The sequence below is a fragment of the Panthera uncia genome, chromosome A2, assembly GCF_023721935.1.
Source record: "Panthera uncia isolate 11264 chromosome A2, Puncia_PCG_1.0, whole genome shotgun sequence".
NCBI classification, from domain to species: Eukaryota; Metazoa; Chordata; class Mammalia; order Carnivora; family Felidae; genus Panthera; species Panthera uncia.
In genome coordinates, this window is record NC_064816.1 from 158,434,930 (window position 1) to 158,446,963 (window position 12,034).

A 12,034-nucleotide genomic window follows, 5' to 3' on the forward strand; every position below is an offset into this window, starting at 1 on the left:
AAATGAGAATTGTCCTCCGTTCAGTACCGAGTTGCCCGGGGTTCAAAATAGAGTCATGTGTTTTAGAGGGTTGCAGTGCCCTTGAGTGGAAGTGGAGTTATAACTTCAGGAGAGGTGTGCACATATTTTGAACACAAATCAAGCCAGAACAAGCAAGCAGCACGTGCTGCTCACAAAGGCCTGAGAGCGGAGAGCTGCGGTGTCCAGGAGCAGGGATGACGGCTCGAGTGGGGCGGGGCAGGGAAGAGAGGAGGATATGCCGCCCGTCCTCCGCCTTTCCCACGCACATCGGTGAGGGCAGATCTCTTTACTCGGTCTACCGGATGCTAATCTCCTGCAGAAACAACCTCGTGACATGCCCAGAAATAATGCTCAGCCAGCTCTCTGGGCGTCCCTGAGAATTAGTCGTCACGCGCAGTATGTCCTGTCTCGCTGCCGTAGTTTCCTTCCTATTCTTGAGAATGACTAGGACCCGCTCTGCCCAGTACGGTGGCTGGTGGCCAGTGCACAGGTTGGCTTCCTTGGGTTCGCCGAGCTATAGTTACCACTGGCCATGCGCTTTCCAGCTTCCCGTATCTTGTCATCTGCTGTCCCGCTCTCCCTGCCTTGAGGATTTGTGTTTTTGAGGTTTCTCTACTGCAGTTACAGAGGCATGTGGGAATGGAGCGATGTAGGTACGTGTGTTCATTTTGCTGTCTTTTTCCAGAAATAGGGATTGATTTTTGTGGTACTGATTAATTATTCATCTCTGAATCAATACCAGATGATATTTTACCATTGTTATGAATAAGCATGTTTACGTTGCTTGCATTTATGTGTTGTTTCAATCATATGCTTCAGTATTTAAAAAAAGTAAGAAAAACTTAATACTGCCATTTTAGATATTGTTATACGTACTGGTTCGGGAAGGTTTTATTTCAGTTGATCTGTGTTCGTCTCGCACACACTAACATTGGAACGATACGGAGAAGATCAGCACGGCCCCTGCGTGACGGTGACACGCAGACTTGTGAAGTGTTCCTTGTTGGAAAAAAAGATAAATTGCTCTCCCAGAGGAACAACTGTGGCTAGGAAGCACAGAAGAAATGAAGGACGGAGGAAGACGGATTTATGTTACGTTTCTCCGAATCCTTGAGGATATTGCCCTTAATGCTGAACCAGATTCAAGAGCCAGGAGAGCCTAATTATACCATAAACGTTCCCTTAAATGGAAATACATAGATTTCAGTGTAAATTCTTCACAGATGGTGAATTGTTTGGCAGTGAATAATAAAAGTGTAAAAAACAGTCATTTAAACAAATTAGGGGTTTTATCTTTCTTTAATAGAAGTAGTAGGGGGGGCAGTGCTGGTGTGGTGGTTCTCTAGTGTCATTAGGGACCTCTGGGCTCCACTATGTTTAGCATATGACTTCCATTCTAAGGATACCTCAGGATCACAAGTTGGCTACTGCTACTCCAGTCATCATGTCTGTGTTCCAGGAGAGGAGGGGATAAGGGCAAGAGGGAGACTACTACTTAAGTCCTAACCTTGTACAGAGCTTTTCTAGAAGCCATGCTCCCCAGCTTTTGCTTCTGATTGGCCGGAATGTACCCACTTGGTGAGCCCTGTCCACAAGGTGAAGTCTGGGAAATGCTTTTCCTCTGGCCTGTTGCCACCTCCTGTGACTGATCAGTGCTCTGTCAGCGTGGCAGAAGGCAGAATGGATGCTGGGTATGACGTGACCGCAGGCATGAGGACAGTGGCAGAACAAGAACTGAGCCGATTTCAGAACCGTGGCTGGGTCCTGCCTGTGCGGAGCGTGTCATCCTCCGGGGAGCCAGCAGGCAGGGCAGAGCCCTGTCACGGTGTGCTGTTCCCCCTCCTGTGCTGTGTGTCTGCGGATGCGTTAAGTCAGGAGGCTGTGATAGCAGTTCCTGTGGCGCTTCCCCTACGGGCCGTGACCCGGGGCTTCAGGCCTCTGGTGGCGATGTTTTTCCATTCCAGAACTGCAAGTATGGCAGAACATTGGGAGGACATCTCTGGGACTCTCCACAGTCCGGTCGTAGCAACTTAATTATTCACATTGGGCATAGTTTCATCTGATCTTTCCATTCCTGTTTCTAGATGGTTTGCACTCACTGTTGCGTGCCCCACCCCCTCATTTTCTCGCACAGCTGCCATCACTTGTTTCAGTGGCCGTGTGGTCCTCTATCCAGTGGGTACTTCCTGTCTGCTTAGCAGTTCGGCTCTTTTTAGACGTTGACTGTGTTTCCAGTTTCTTGATTTTATAAGAAACAATACAGTCTTTGCTCATACGGTTTCGCCCTCTATTTAGAGCATTTTTTTCTATAAAAAGAACTACCAGGGGTACCTGGGTGGCTCAGTCGGTTGAGTGTCCCACTCTTGGTTTTGCCTCAGGTCGTGATCTCACAGTTCATGAGTTCGAGCCCTGCGTCCGACTGCGCTGGCAGCGTGGACCCTGCTTTGGATTCTCTCTCCCTCTCTCTCTGCGTCTCCCCCCTCAAAATAAGTAAGCCCTATAAAAAGAACTAGCAGCGTTTGATTTTGGGGTGCAGAAGTATGACTAGCCTTCTGAGCCTTTAGCCCCTTGTTCGTGCTCTGTCTGCATTTATACAGAGGCCACCGTGTGGACTCCCGTCAGCATTCATTGAGACCCTTTTTGATTAGTTGATGGAATAAAAAATCACCTTGTTTTTATTTGCATTTCTTGACAACTTTGACCTTAAACATTTTTTCACACGTGTCTTAGTTTTCTTTCCTGTTGTGAATTTCCTGTTCATGTCCCGTGCTCTTGTGGATATCAGTGTTTTATTGCTTGTATTTTTTCTGGGATCTTTCTTTCTTTCTTTCTTTCTTTCTTTCTTTCTTTCTTTCTTTCTTTCTTCTTTGCCCAAATAGACTCCTTTATTGAACTTATCAGGTGGTCTTGAGAAGCCACTGAAGAATCTTGTGGGGTTTTTTTTATTTTTAATTTTTTAAAATTTACATCCAAATTAGTTAGCGTGTAGTGCAACAATGATTTCAGGAGTAGATTCCTTAATGCCCCTCCCCCATTTAGCCCATCCCCCCTCCCACACCCCCTCCAGTAACCTCTGTTTGTTCTCCATATTTATGAGTCTCCTCTGTTTTGTCCCCCTATTGCTGGGATTTCTATGAACTTTTTTCTGAATTAGAAATTTTTTCTGATAAAATTTATCATTGTAACCATTTTTGAATGTACAATTTGGTGGCATTAACAGTAAGTACATTTACCTTGTTGTGCAGCCGCGAACCCCATCGTCTCCAGAACTGAAGCTCTGTCCCCGTTAAACACTTAACCCCCCCCCCCCCCCCCCCGCCCCCGGCCCCCCCCCCCCCCCCCCCCCCACTTTCTGTGTGTGTGAATCTGACCCTTCCCGGAACCTCGTACACGTGGAATCACCCAGTATTTGTCCTTCTGTGACCGGCTTCCTTCACTCAGCATGGTGTGGCAGCTGTCAGAGCATCCTTCCTTCTTGGGGCGAGGAGACCGCGTTTTATACACATACTGCATTCTGTCTGTATAGTGATCTCTTTCACGTAATTGGGAGGAGACTTTTGTCAGTACATGTTTTTTTATTCTGTTGTGTTTTTTTTTGCCTATGTTTTTTGAACATCTATAGCTCGAAATTTTTATGTAGTGACTCTTTTTCCATTTGATGTTTATACTTAATCTTCATTTGGGGTTTATTTGGAACATATTTGACACTGAACTTAAACTCCAGAAAAGTCCAGGGAGCCAGGGTTACTGTAATTTTTTTTTCTTTAAGGTTTATTTATTTTTGAGAGAGAGAGGGAGCACAAGCTGGGAAGGGGCAGATGAGAGAGGGGGACACAAGATCTGAAGTGGGCTCTGTGCCGACAGCAGCGAGCCCGACGGAGGGCTTGAACTCAAGAGAACCACGAGATCGTGACCTGAGCCGAAGTTGGACACTTCACCGACTGAGCCACCCAGGCGCCCCGGGTTACCGTAATTCCTGTTGGTGATGTCTTCCTATAGGCTTGGTGTTTGCTCCGGACCAAACACTGCCCGACTATGCTCGTACTTTCCAGACCCTCTACACCTTTCTCTCTTGATGCTGACCCACTTCTATGCAGCGTAAATACTTTATTATTATTTATTTTTATAAATTTAAGTTATTATTCAAGTATGTGGGTTCCTGTTCAAGGTGAGAGAGAACTATAGCTCCCTTTAGTTAACGTATGTGATTTCTGCTGCTTTGCAGTGCATGTATTGATAATTACTTGCTCTGTGCCCAGGCTCCCCCCACCCTCCCCGAGTGTTTACCTATATTTCTTTAATTCCGCCAACAACCTTGAGGTGGGTGGTTATTAGGCCCATTTTTCAGGTTGATCGGATTGATAGGTTCTCTGAGAGAGAGATTGTGGCCAATCCTGTTGGAATCTGCAGGCCTTGTTTGTGTGCTTTAACCAAAAGAAGTCTTTAACGGTAATCAGCCACATTTATAGCATTAACTATAGGCTGGGCGCTTTGCAGGTATTAGCAAATTTAACCTCAACCCTTTGAGGTAGGGACTTTAAAATATGTAATATGTTGTTGAGTGACTTTTAGATCCCTTATGTATGATCTGCTTTTGTGTATGACTTCATTATTTTTCTCCTGTGTTTTAAGATTGCTCTCTGTCTCTCCCATCCAGGGAATATATTCTGATTGCCGTGATTAAAACTTTCTCGTGGCCCTGTGTTTGAGCTTTGCATCAGTTGCTGCACAAGAGTTTAAACCAAAGCCTGCAGCTGGTTGATAGCTAGATTGTTTGTGTGTTTGACGAGGTAATATACGCAGACAGCACAGGATTCAGAAGGTGCGGAAGGGCTTCCAGGGCTAAGTGTGTTTCCTTCTCACCTCTGTTCCGGTTCGCAGACCTTCTAAGGGGGAGGGAGAGGAAACCACCTTTATCAGTTCTTAACCAGTTAATGGTGTATCTTTCCAGAGGTAATTGTGTGCAGACATGTGGATTATACATAAACTTTTGTGTAAGTGGCATCAAAATACCCACCTTGTTTTCTTTTTATTAAAGAAAATAAAAATGTTGTGATCAAAATGTAATATGAAATTTACCCTCCTAATTGTTATTTTAAATGCATAGTTCAGCAGGGTTAACTGTGTTCACATTGTTGTCAGAGCTCTGGTCATTTCCCCTGGAACAATTCTTCGTTTGCTAAAAAGTTTTCGTTAGAAGTTACTGGCACAGAGGAATATTTAAGAACGTAGATGGGCGGGGCTGGGGGCATCTGGGTGGCTCAGTCGGTTAAGCATCTGACCTCAGCCCAGGTCATGATTTCACGGTTCGTGAGTTCGAGCGCCGCATCGGGCTCTGTGCTGATGGCTCGGAGCTTGGAGCCTGCTTTGGATTCTGTGTCTACTTTTCTCTCTGCCCCTCCCCTGCTTGCACTCTGTCTTTCTCTGTCTCTCAAAAATAAATATTGAAACAAAAAACAGAATGTAGAGGTTCTGGAGACCCCTTTCCCTTTTCATGTAACAGTTTGTCATGATGGTTTCATGGCAGCACATATGGATCTCATTCTTTGTCATTGGGGCAGGTGCTCTCCTTTATGGATATGGCGTCATTCACTTAATCGTGTCCTTCACGATGGCATTTAGGTGGTTTCTCCTCTTCTGATACAGACAGTGCTGACATTTGACCTGTCTGGAGATCTTGCTCTAGATGGGTCTCTTGTCTCCACAATGTAATTTTATTTTGTTTCATGGTTTTCGCTGAGAGACTTTTTTTTTTTTTTTTTTTTTTTTTTTTTTTAGTAAGTGAGTTTCTCACTTGTGTTTGCTGAAGATTTTAGTTGTAATAATTCACTCTCATCAAGCACATTCCGCGTGCCAGGTGCTGCTACTGTAAGCACTTCCACTCCGTCCATCTTTCCACCTCTGTGAGGTCAGTGCTCATTTCCCAGAGAGAGAAAATCACTTTCCATCGACAGTAGAGTCAAAGGCTGGGATTTAACCCAACCACCGGGACTTCAGAACTCTCCTTTGGACTATGCTGGTCTAGTATGTTGCTACGGGACAGGCACGTTTGCTCTTCGATGAGCTATTTTGCACTGTGTTATGCTTTCTGGTTTTAATGTGTTTTATTTATGTGTTAATTTTTTAAATCTCAGGCTTAGTTTTCTCTTTGCTTTGTAGTGAGTGTGTATTCTTTCTAATTTGGTATTAAAACATAATTTAATACAACTAATTGCATATATTTACTCTGTGTTTGTTTGGAGGTGATTGACTATTTCCTACTGTGATAAGTGAGCAAGTCGGTACATTTCCACATTTTCTTACTTCCTTTTCCTTTCATCTGCCTCCTGCTTTTGATTGATTGTTACTGAACTTGTTCTGATGTCAGCATTCATAACGTTGTATGTACTAATGCCTCTAATACCTACCTGATCAGTTTAAAGCGATGTATTTGAGTCCATGGTAAGAGGATATCATTGTCTTTGTATTCTCTCCTTTTCCTTTATACCTTTCAGCTTGATGTTATTTCTGCTGTTTTAATTTATGACATTTACGTTCTGTTCTGTAAATCCCAGAAAAGAGCAATCTTCGGTGCTGCGTCGTGAAAGGATTAAGTGCTTACTGTAAGGCTTTGGCTGAACGTTATCTTCTAATAGAGTTCATCCACAAAGGGCTTCTCTGCGTTCTTGTATGTTAAAGAAATTTTGTTTTCGCAACACGCTCGACTGGCAGTGTGACCAGATGTAGGATTCTTGGGCCACACCTCCCTGCCTGGAAGACTGTAAGGCCCGGGAGTCCCCGCGTGTCCCAGTGTTAAATGGAGCTATGTTGATGGCTGGGGCTGGCTGAACTTTTCCCGCTGGAAAGGTAGCGAGGTCTGCACCAAGTGCTGTAACAAAAGACCACAGGCCGGGCGTCTTCAACCACAGGCCTCTGTGTTCTCACAGTTCTGGAGGCTTTAGGTCCAAGATCCCGGTGGGGTAAGGCTTGTTTCTGGTGAGGGCCCTCTTCCTGGCTTGTAGGTGGCCCCTTTTCGCCGTGTCCTCACGTGGCCTCTCCTCTGTGGTCACATGTGGAGAGACAGGGAGAGCTCTCAGGTGTCTGTTCCTTTTCTTACAGAGACGTTAGTGCTGTTGAATTAGGGCCCAGTCCTATGCTACTGCACCTGAATTACCTCCCCGGAGGCCCCATCTCCAAAGGCGGTGACTTTGGGGGTTGGGCTTCAACATACGAATTTTGGGGACACAGTTCAGTCTATAACAAAGGGTATTGTGGACTCTCTTTTTGCCGAAAGGCCCAGAGAATTTTTATTTATTCTTTTTTTTTTTCTTTTTGCAGCTTTAAATATGTGATGTATGACCATATTTATTGGCATGGAAAAATGTTCACAACATATTGCTGAATGACCAAGAGCAGGTTTATTTATTCTTTTTATCTTTCTCTAATCTTCCAATTTGATAATGGTGATGATTTTAAAATAGACATTTGAGTTTTTTGAGATGATTTTGGTCTTGATTTGTATCTGCGTTTGTTTTTCTATTTTTCTGGGCATGTGTTTTCCTGTTCTCTCTCTCCCCTCTCCTCTTGTTCTTCTCTTAGTATTTTGATATGGTCTCTGGCTGGTTTCTGTGCACTTTTCCCTCGTCTTTTGAATGGAGGGTGTTCTTCCTGGACCTGTGTGAGCGGGGGCTGGGGCTGGGGGTGGGGGCAGGGCAGTGTCTGGGGGAAGCCACTTCTTCTCCCCTGGATTTTTCTCCCTCACGGCCGACGGCAGAGATGCTGCTTCTGACCTTGTGTCCTGGGCTCTGGCAGCAGGTGGGGCTTGGGCGGCTCCTCGGCTCATCTGCTCAGACTGATACTCTTGTTCCAAACAAGGACTCTCTGCTTCTGTTCTCCTGGGGAGAGCTCTGTACTTCGCCTGGGGTCCAAAGTCGCTGCTGTCCTCTTTCAGAGTCTTCGCTTGAGTTTTTACTGCCCTTGGCAACTAACTTGCAGCAGACCTGTTCAGTTTCAGGTGTTACGTTATTGAAGAAAGAATCTTATTTGCTGTAACTTGTTCCTGTTTTGGGGGTGGTGGTAATAAGAGCAGAAATGTTTTGAGAAGTCTTTGCCATCTTTTTTTTTAAATTTTTTTTAAATGTTTTTATTTATTTCTGAGACAGAGAGAGACCGAGCATGAGTGGGGGAGGGGCAGAGAGAGGGGGAGACACAGAATCCCAAGCAGGCTCTAGGCTCCGAGCTGTGAGCACAGAGCCCGACGCGGGGCTCGAACTCACGGACTGTGAGATCATGACCTGACCCAAAGTCGGATGTTCAACCAACTGAGCCACCTAGGCTCCCCAAGTCTTTGCCATCGTAAAGCTTTTATGACTCACAGCCAGATTTCTTTAATTAATCACTGTAAATGTACTCTATCTGTAAAATTAGGGAGTTATACAGCATCCTAATTAACATGCTTTTAGGTTAATTTTTTTATGGTTCTGATGTAATTACAGGAAATTTGGGTGATCACTAAATATAGCAAATGTTTTCCTACAGACAGAGCCTCCACTGAATACACCAGAAAATAGAGAATATCTTGCAGAAATTATGTTTGAATCATTTAACGTGCCAGGACTCTACATTGCAGTTCAGGTAAGGGCAAAGTTATTTTTACAGTTCCCAACAGACCTTAGCTGCGTAACCGTGGAGGAAATGGTGAATCCAAAGGCTCTCTGCTGTAGGAGTGTGCTGTGTGTTCTCATTTTCCCACTCCCTGAACACAACTCCCCCACCCCATTCAGACACTGTAAAGAACGTGTTCCATGATTTATGTTTTTATATGTACACTGTTTATCTAGAACGTATCTGGCTCTTTTTACATGCCTTACAATCTAACGTGTTTTCTTTGGGTGACAAGATTGAGATATAGATATGGTTCTCTTTTTGGCCTTTCTCCCTTTTGATCATAGTAGAGGAAAGATACTATGGAGTCTGTTAAAAAAGAAAACAAACACCTTTAGAGGGTCGCCCCTATGGATCTGGGCTCCTGTGTTTCCACAGACTTCCAGAACTTCTCTTGAAACTTCTTCTTCACGGTGTGGGGAGTTTTGTTGGTTTTGGCAGTTGTTTGTCTGTGATCCTGTATAAAGAACTTGGCTGAAATTTGGGGGAATATTGAGATAGGTGTTTCCCAGAATGTTTTCTGCATGATGCCTGGTCCCTTATTTTTAAGGAAAAGGAAGAGGAGTTGCATGGGAGAATAATTTGGGAGATCCTATGTGCTGTAGCCTGCATGTGGTGACTTATGGTGGGTAGCAGAGTAAAGGCCCTGAGAATGCCTGCGTTGAAGAGGTCTGTTCATCCCAACACTTCCACATCTATTCAACCAGAAATCTGCTCTTCTCATAGGTTATTTACGTTGCATGGATTAGGGAGACTTTTTAGAAAACCCTGAACCACAGCCAAGTGCATCAAGGCTGCCTGGAGGGCATTTTATATAAGATTCTCAGGCTTCATCTCAGACCAAGGTTTTCAGCCCCGGAGCTTTGGAATGGGCTGTTCTCTGTGGTGGGGGCCGCCCTGTGTGTTGCAGGATGTTTGTCAGCCTTTGTGGCCTCTACCCACTAGAAGCAGCACCACCACCTGTCTCTCCTTCCCTGAGTGACAATCCCAAGTGGTTCTGAACGTTGCCAGAGATTCTCTGGGGGCGACATTGCCCCTGGTTGAGAGCCACTGCCCTGGTCCTGCCAGATGAGAGTTCCTGGGTGTGAGGCTTGGTAACCGGTGTTTTCTTCTTTTGTAAACTCCACAAGTGGGGCGCCTGGGTGGCTCAGTCGGTTGAGCATCCGACTTCGGCTCAGGTCATGATCTCACAGTTCATGAGTTCGAGCCCTGCGTCCGGCTCTGTGCTGACAGCTCAGAGCCTGGAGCCTGCTTCGGATTCTGTGTCCCTCTCTGCCCCTCCCCTGCTCATGTGCTCTCGCTCTCTCTCTCTCTGTCAAAAATAAATAAACGTTAAAAAAATTTTTATAAACTCCACAAGTGATCCCTTACTGCAGCCCATTGGGAACTAGTGGCTTAGAGATTAAAATCTTCTTACTCCTTTATAAAGTTCCTTTCTCATGGGCTTTCCTTTGTACAGATTTGATTTATTTTATTGGAAACTTGGCTCATTCAGCTTAAGTGTGTTCAATACCTCATACTCAATCCTTAAGTTCAATTTGGAATTTGAATTTTCGGGGAGGGTGGCGGACAGGGGAGGTGGAGAGTTACGTGGACTAAGTAAAAAGAGCGTATTGATAGGCCTGAAGGCAAGCGACTTGAGAAACATTCCTGTGTGCTGACGATTCCACGTCTCATATCCAGGCGGTGCTGGCCTTGGCTGCATCTTGGACGTCTCGGCAAGTTGGCGAACGCACGCTAACGGGGATCGTCATCGACAGCGGGGACGGGGTCACTCACGCCATCCCAGTGGTAAGCAGGATGTTCAGTGCTTCACTCTCTGTAGGCCTCACCTGATTTCGAGGTAAGGGAAGAAATGAAAGAAGACACGCTTTCTGTAATCAAAACACCACGTTAAAAGTCACGGCTGTGCTTAGGAAAGGTAGCAAGAGCTTTTACACCCGGTAGATGAGAAAGGACAGCGCCCCTGGGCCGTGGCGTCAGCACTTGTGAGCTGGTCCTTGTGAGCACTTGTGAGTGGCAAGGTCCTGCAGTGGGGACGACGGCCGTGGTCTGGTCCCGTGGCCCCCGCTTGCTCCTCCAGGCGTTTGCGTCACCAGGGAGGTTTTCCTGGCCCACGTGCGGGGCTGCTGGGACAGACGTCCTCTTGGATTCCAGACTGTAGGCGTGGTGCCTGGCCACCCGAGGGGTTACCGCCGTTCCGTGACAGGGTTGTATTCCTCTGAGCGGCTCATGCTTTAGAGGAATGACTTCCTGTCTTCAAATGTATTCAGGAGTGAGCAGCAGAGAAGGCACATTCTGACTTGCAGAATGCTCTGTGATGTCGCTTGTTGGTTTTAATTTTCAAAACGTTAGAGAAGTGATTCCTAGTTCAGGCTTCAGGAGACACCTGCAGTCAGGAAGAAGCAAAGCCAGATCTGCCCCGTGCTGTCTCCTCGGGCCCCTGCCTGGTCGGGGTAGGGGGGCTGGGGCCGGGGCAGCTGGTCCCTGCAGGTCCAGTGCGGGTTGCACCCTTGGGCCGGTCTCCGCACACTCACTCCTCTTGTGGGTCCCCGAGGAGGCCTGGTGTGTGACGCTGACTGGCAGGTTCCAGCGCCGGCTTCTCCCTGAGGTTATGCCCTCGACCTTGAGTACAGACTGAGCCCCCGGGGAGAGGCGGCAGAGGACCTTGTGGCCTGGCCTGGCCCGTGTCTCAGGTGAGGAGAAGAGGAGGAAACATTTCATGCCGAGTGCAGGCCCACAGAGAAAGTGGTCGTAGAAGTTTTTATCTCTGTCTGTTTATCCTTTTTTTTCTGATTATAAAAATTCCATTTGTTGTACGAGTTGTACTAAACTAACAGAAATGTGGAGAAGAAAATAACATGACCCAGAAACATGCCCAGAGAACTGCATTATGCTTTTTGTCTGGAGAGCTTTCCACGTTCTTTTGCTTAGGTGCACACATATGTATGTTTTAAGCAAAACTGGAATATTCTATGTCTGGTTCTGTATTCTAACTGTATCATAGGATTCTAAACTTATGTTTTACATGTTGATCTCTGCCTAGTGTTTTTTCTTGTGTTTAAATATTCTGTGAAGAAATATTTAATAATTGCCTAGTAGCCCATCACGTGGGTTTGGGATAATTCATTCGTTGGCTTTCCTGTTGTTGGACGTCTAAGGTTTTTCTTTATTTACTTTTATTTTTTAAAGTCTTTAATGCTATGATGGAGCTGATACTTATTTAACACTGGTTGACTTCCTGGTAGAAAATGTTACGAGTGAGGCATGCAATATGATAATTATGAGTGGTTTGTGTCAGCTAGTATTCTTATGAGTTTAGATTGATCTTTAATTTATACATGACTTTTATTTCCATACTAAGATATTT

At 45.6% G+C, this 12,034-nt stretch overlaps 1 protein-coding gene and 1 non-coding gene across 7 annotated transcripts in view; both read left to right on the plus strand.

The window, feature by feature from the left end:
- Window positions 1-12,034, plus strand: part of ACTR3B (actin related protein 3B) — an 89,761-nt gene that overhangs the window by 37,319 nt on the left and 40,408 nt on the right. For 3 of the 6 annotated variants that reach the window (XM_049643102.1, XM_049643101.1, XM_049643106.1), the window contains 2 exons: window positions 8,539-8,634; window positions 10,348-10,455. In XM_049643102.1, the coding sequence (XP_049499059.1) occupies window positions 8,539-8,634; window positions 10,348-10,455 (204 nt within the window). Of the gene's footprint in view, window positions 1-7,337; window positions 7,417-8,538; window positions 8,635-10,347; window positions 10,456-12,034 lie in introns of those variants that run through there. The other 3 variants (XM_049643103.1, XM_049643105.1, XM_049643104.1) reach the window with 3 other exon arrangements.
- Window positions 927-1,029, plus strand: LOC125931118 (U6 spliceosomal RNA). The gene has a single exon (XR_007460374.1). It is a non-coding gene; the product is annotated as a U6 spliceosomal RNA (small nuclear RNA).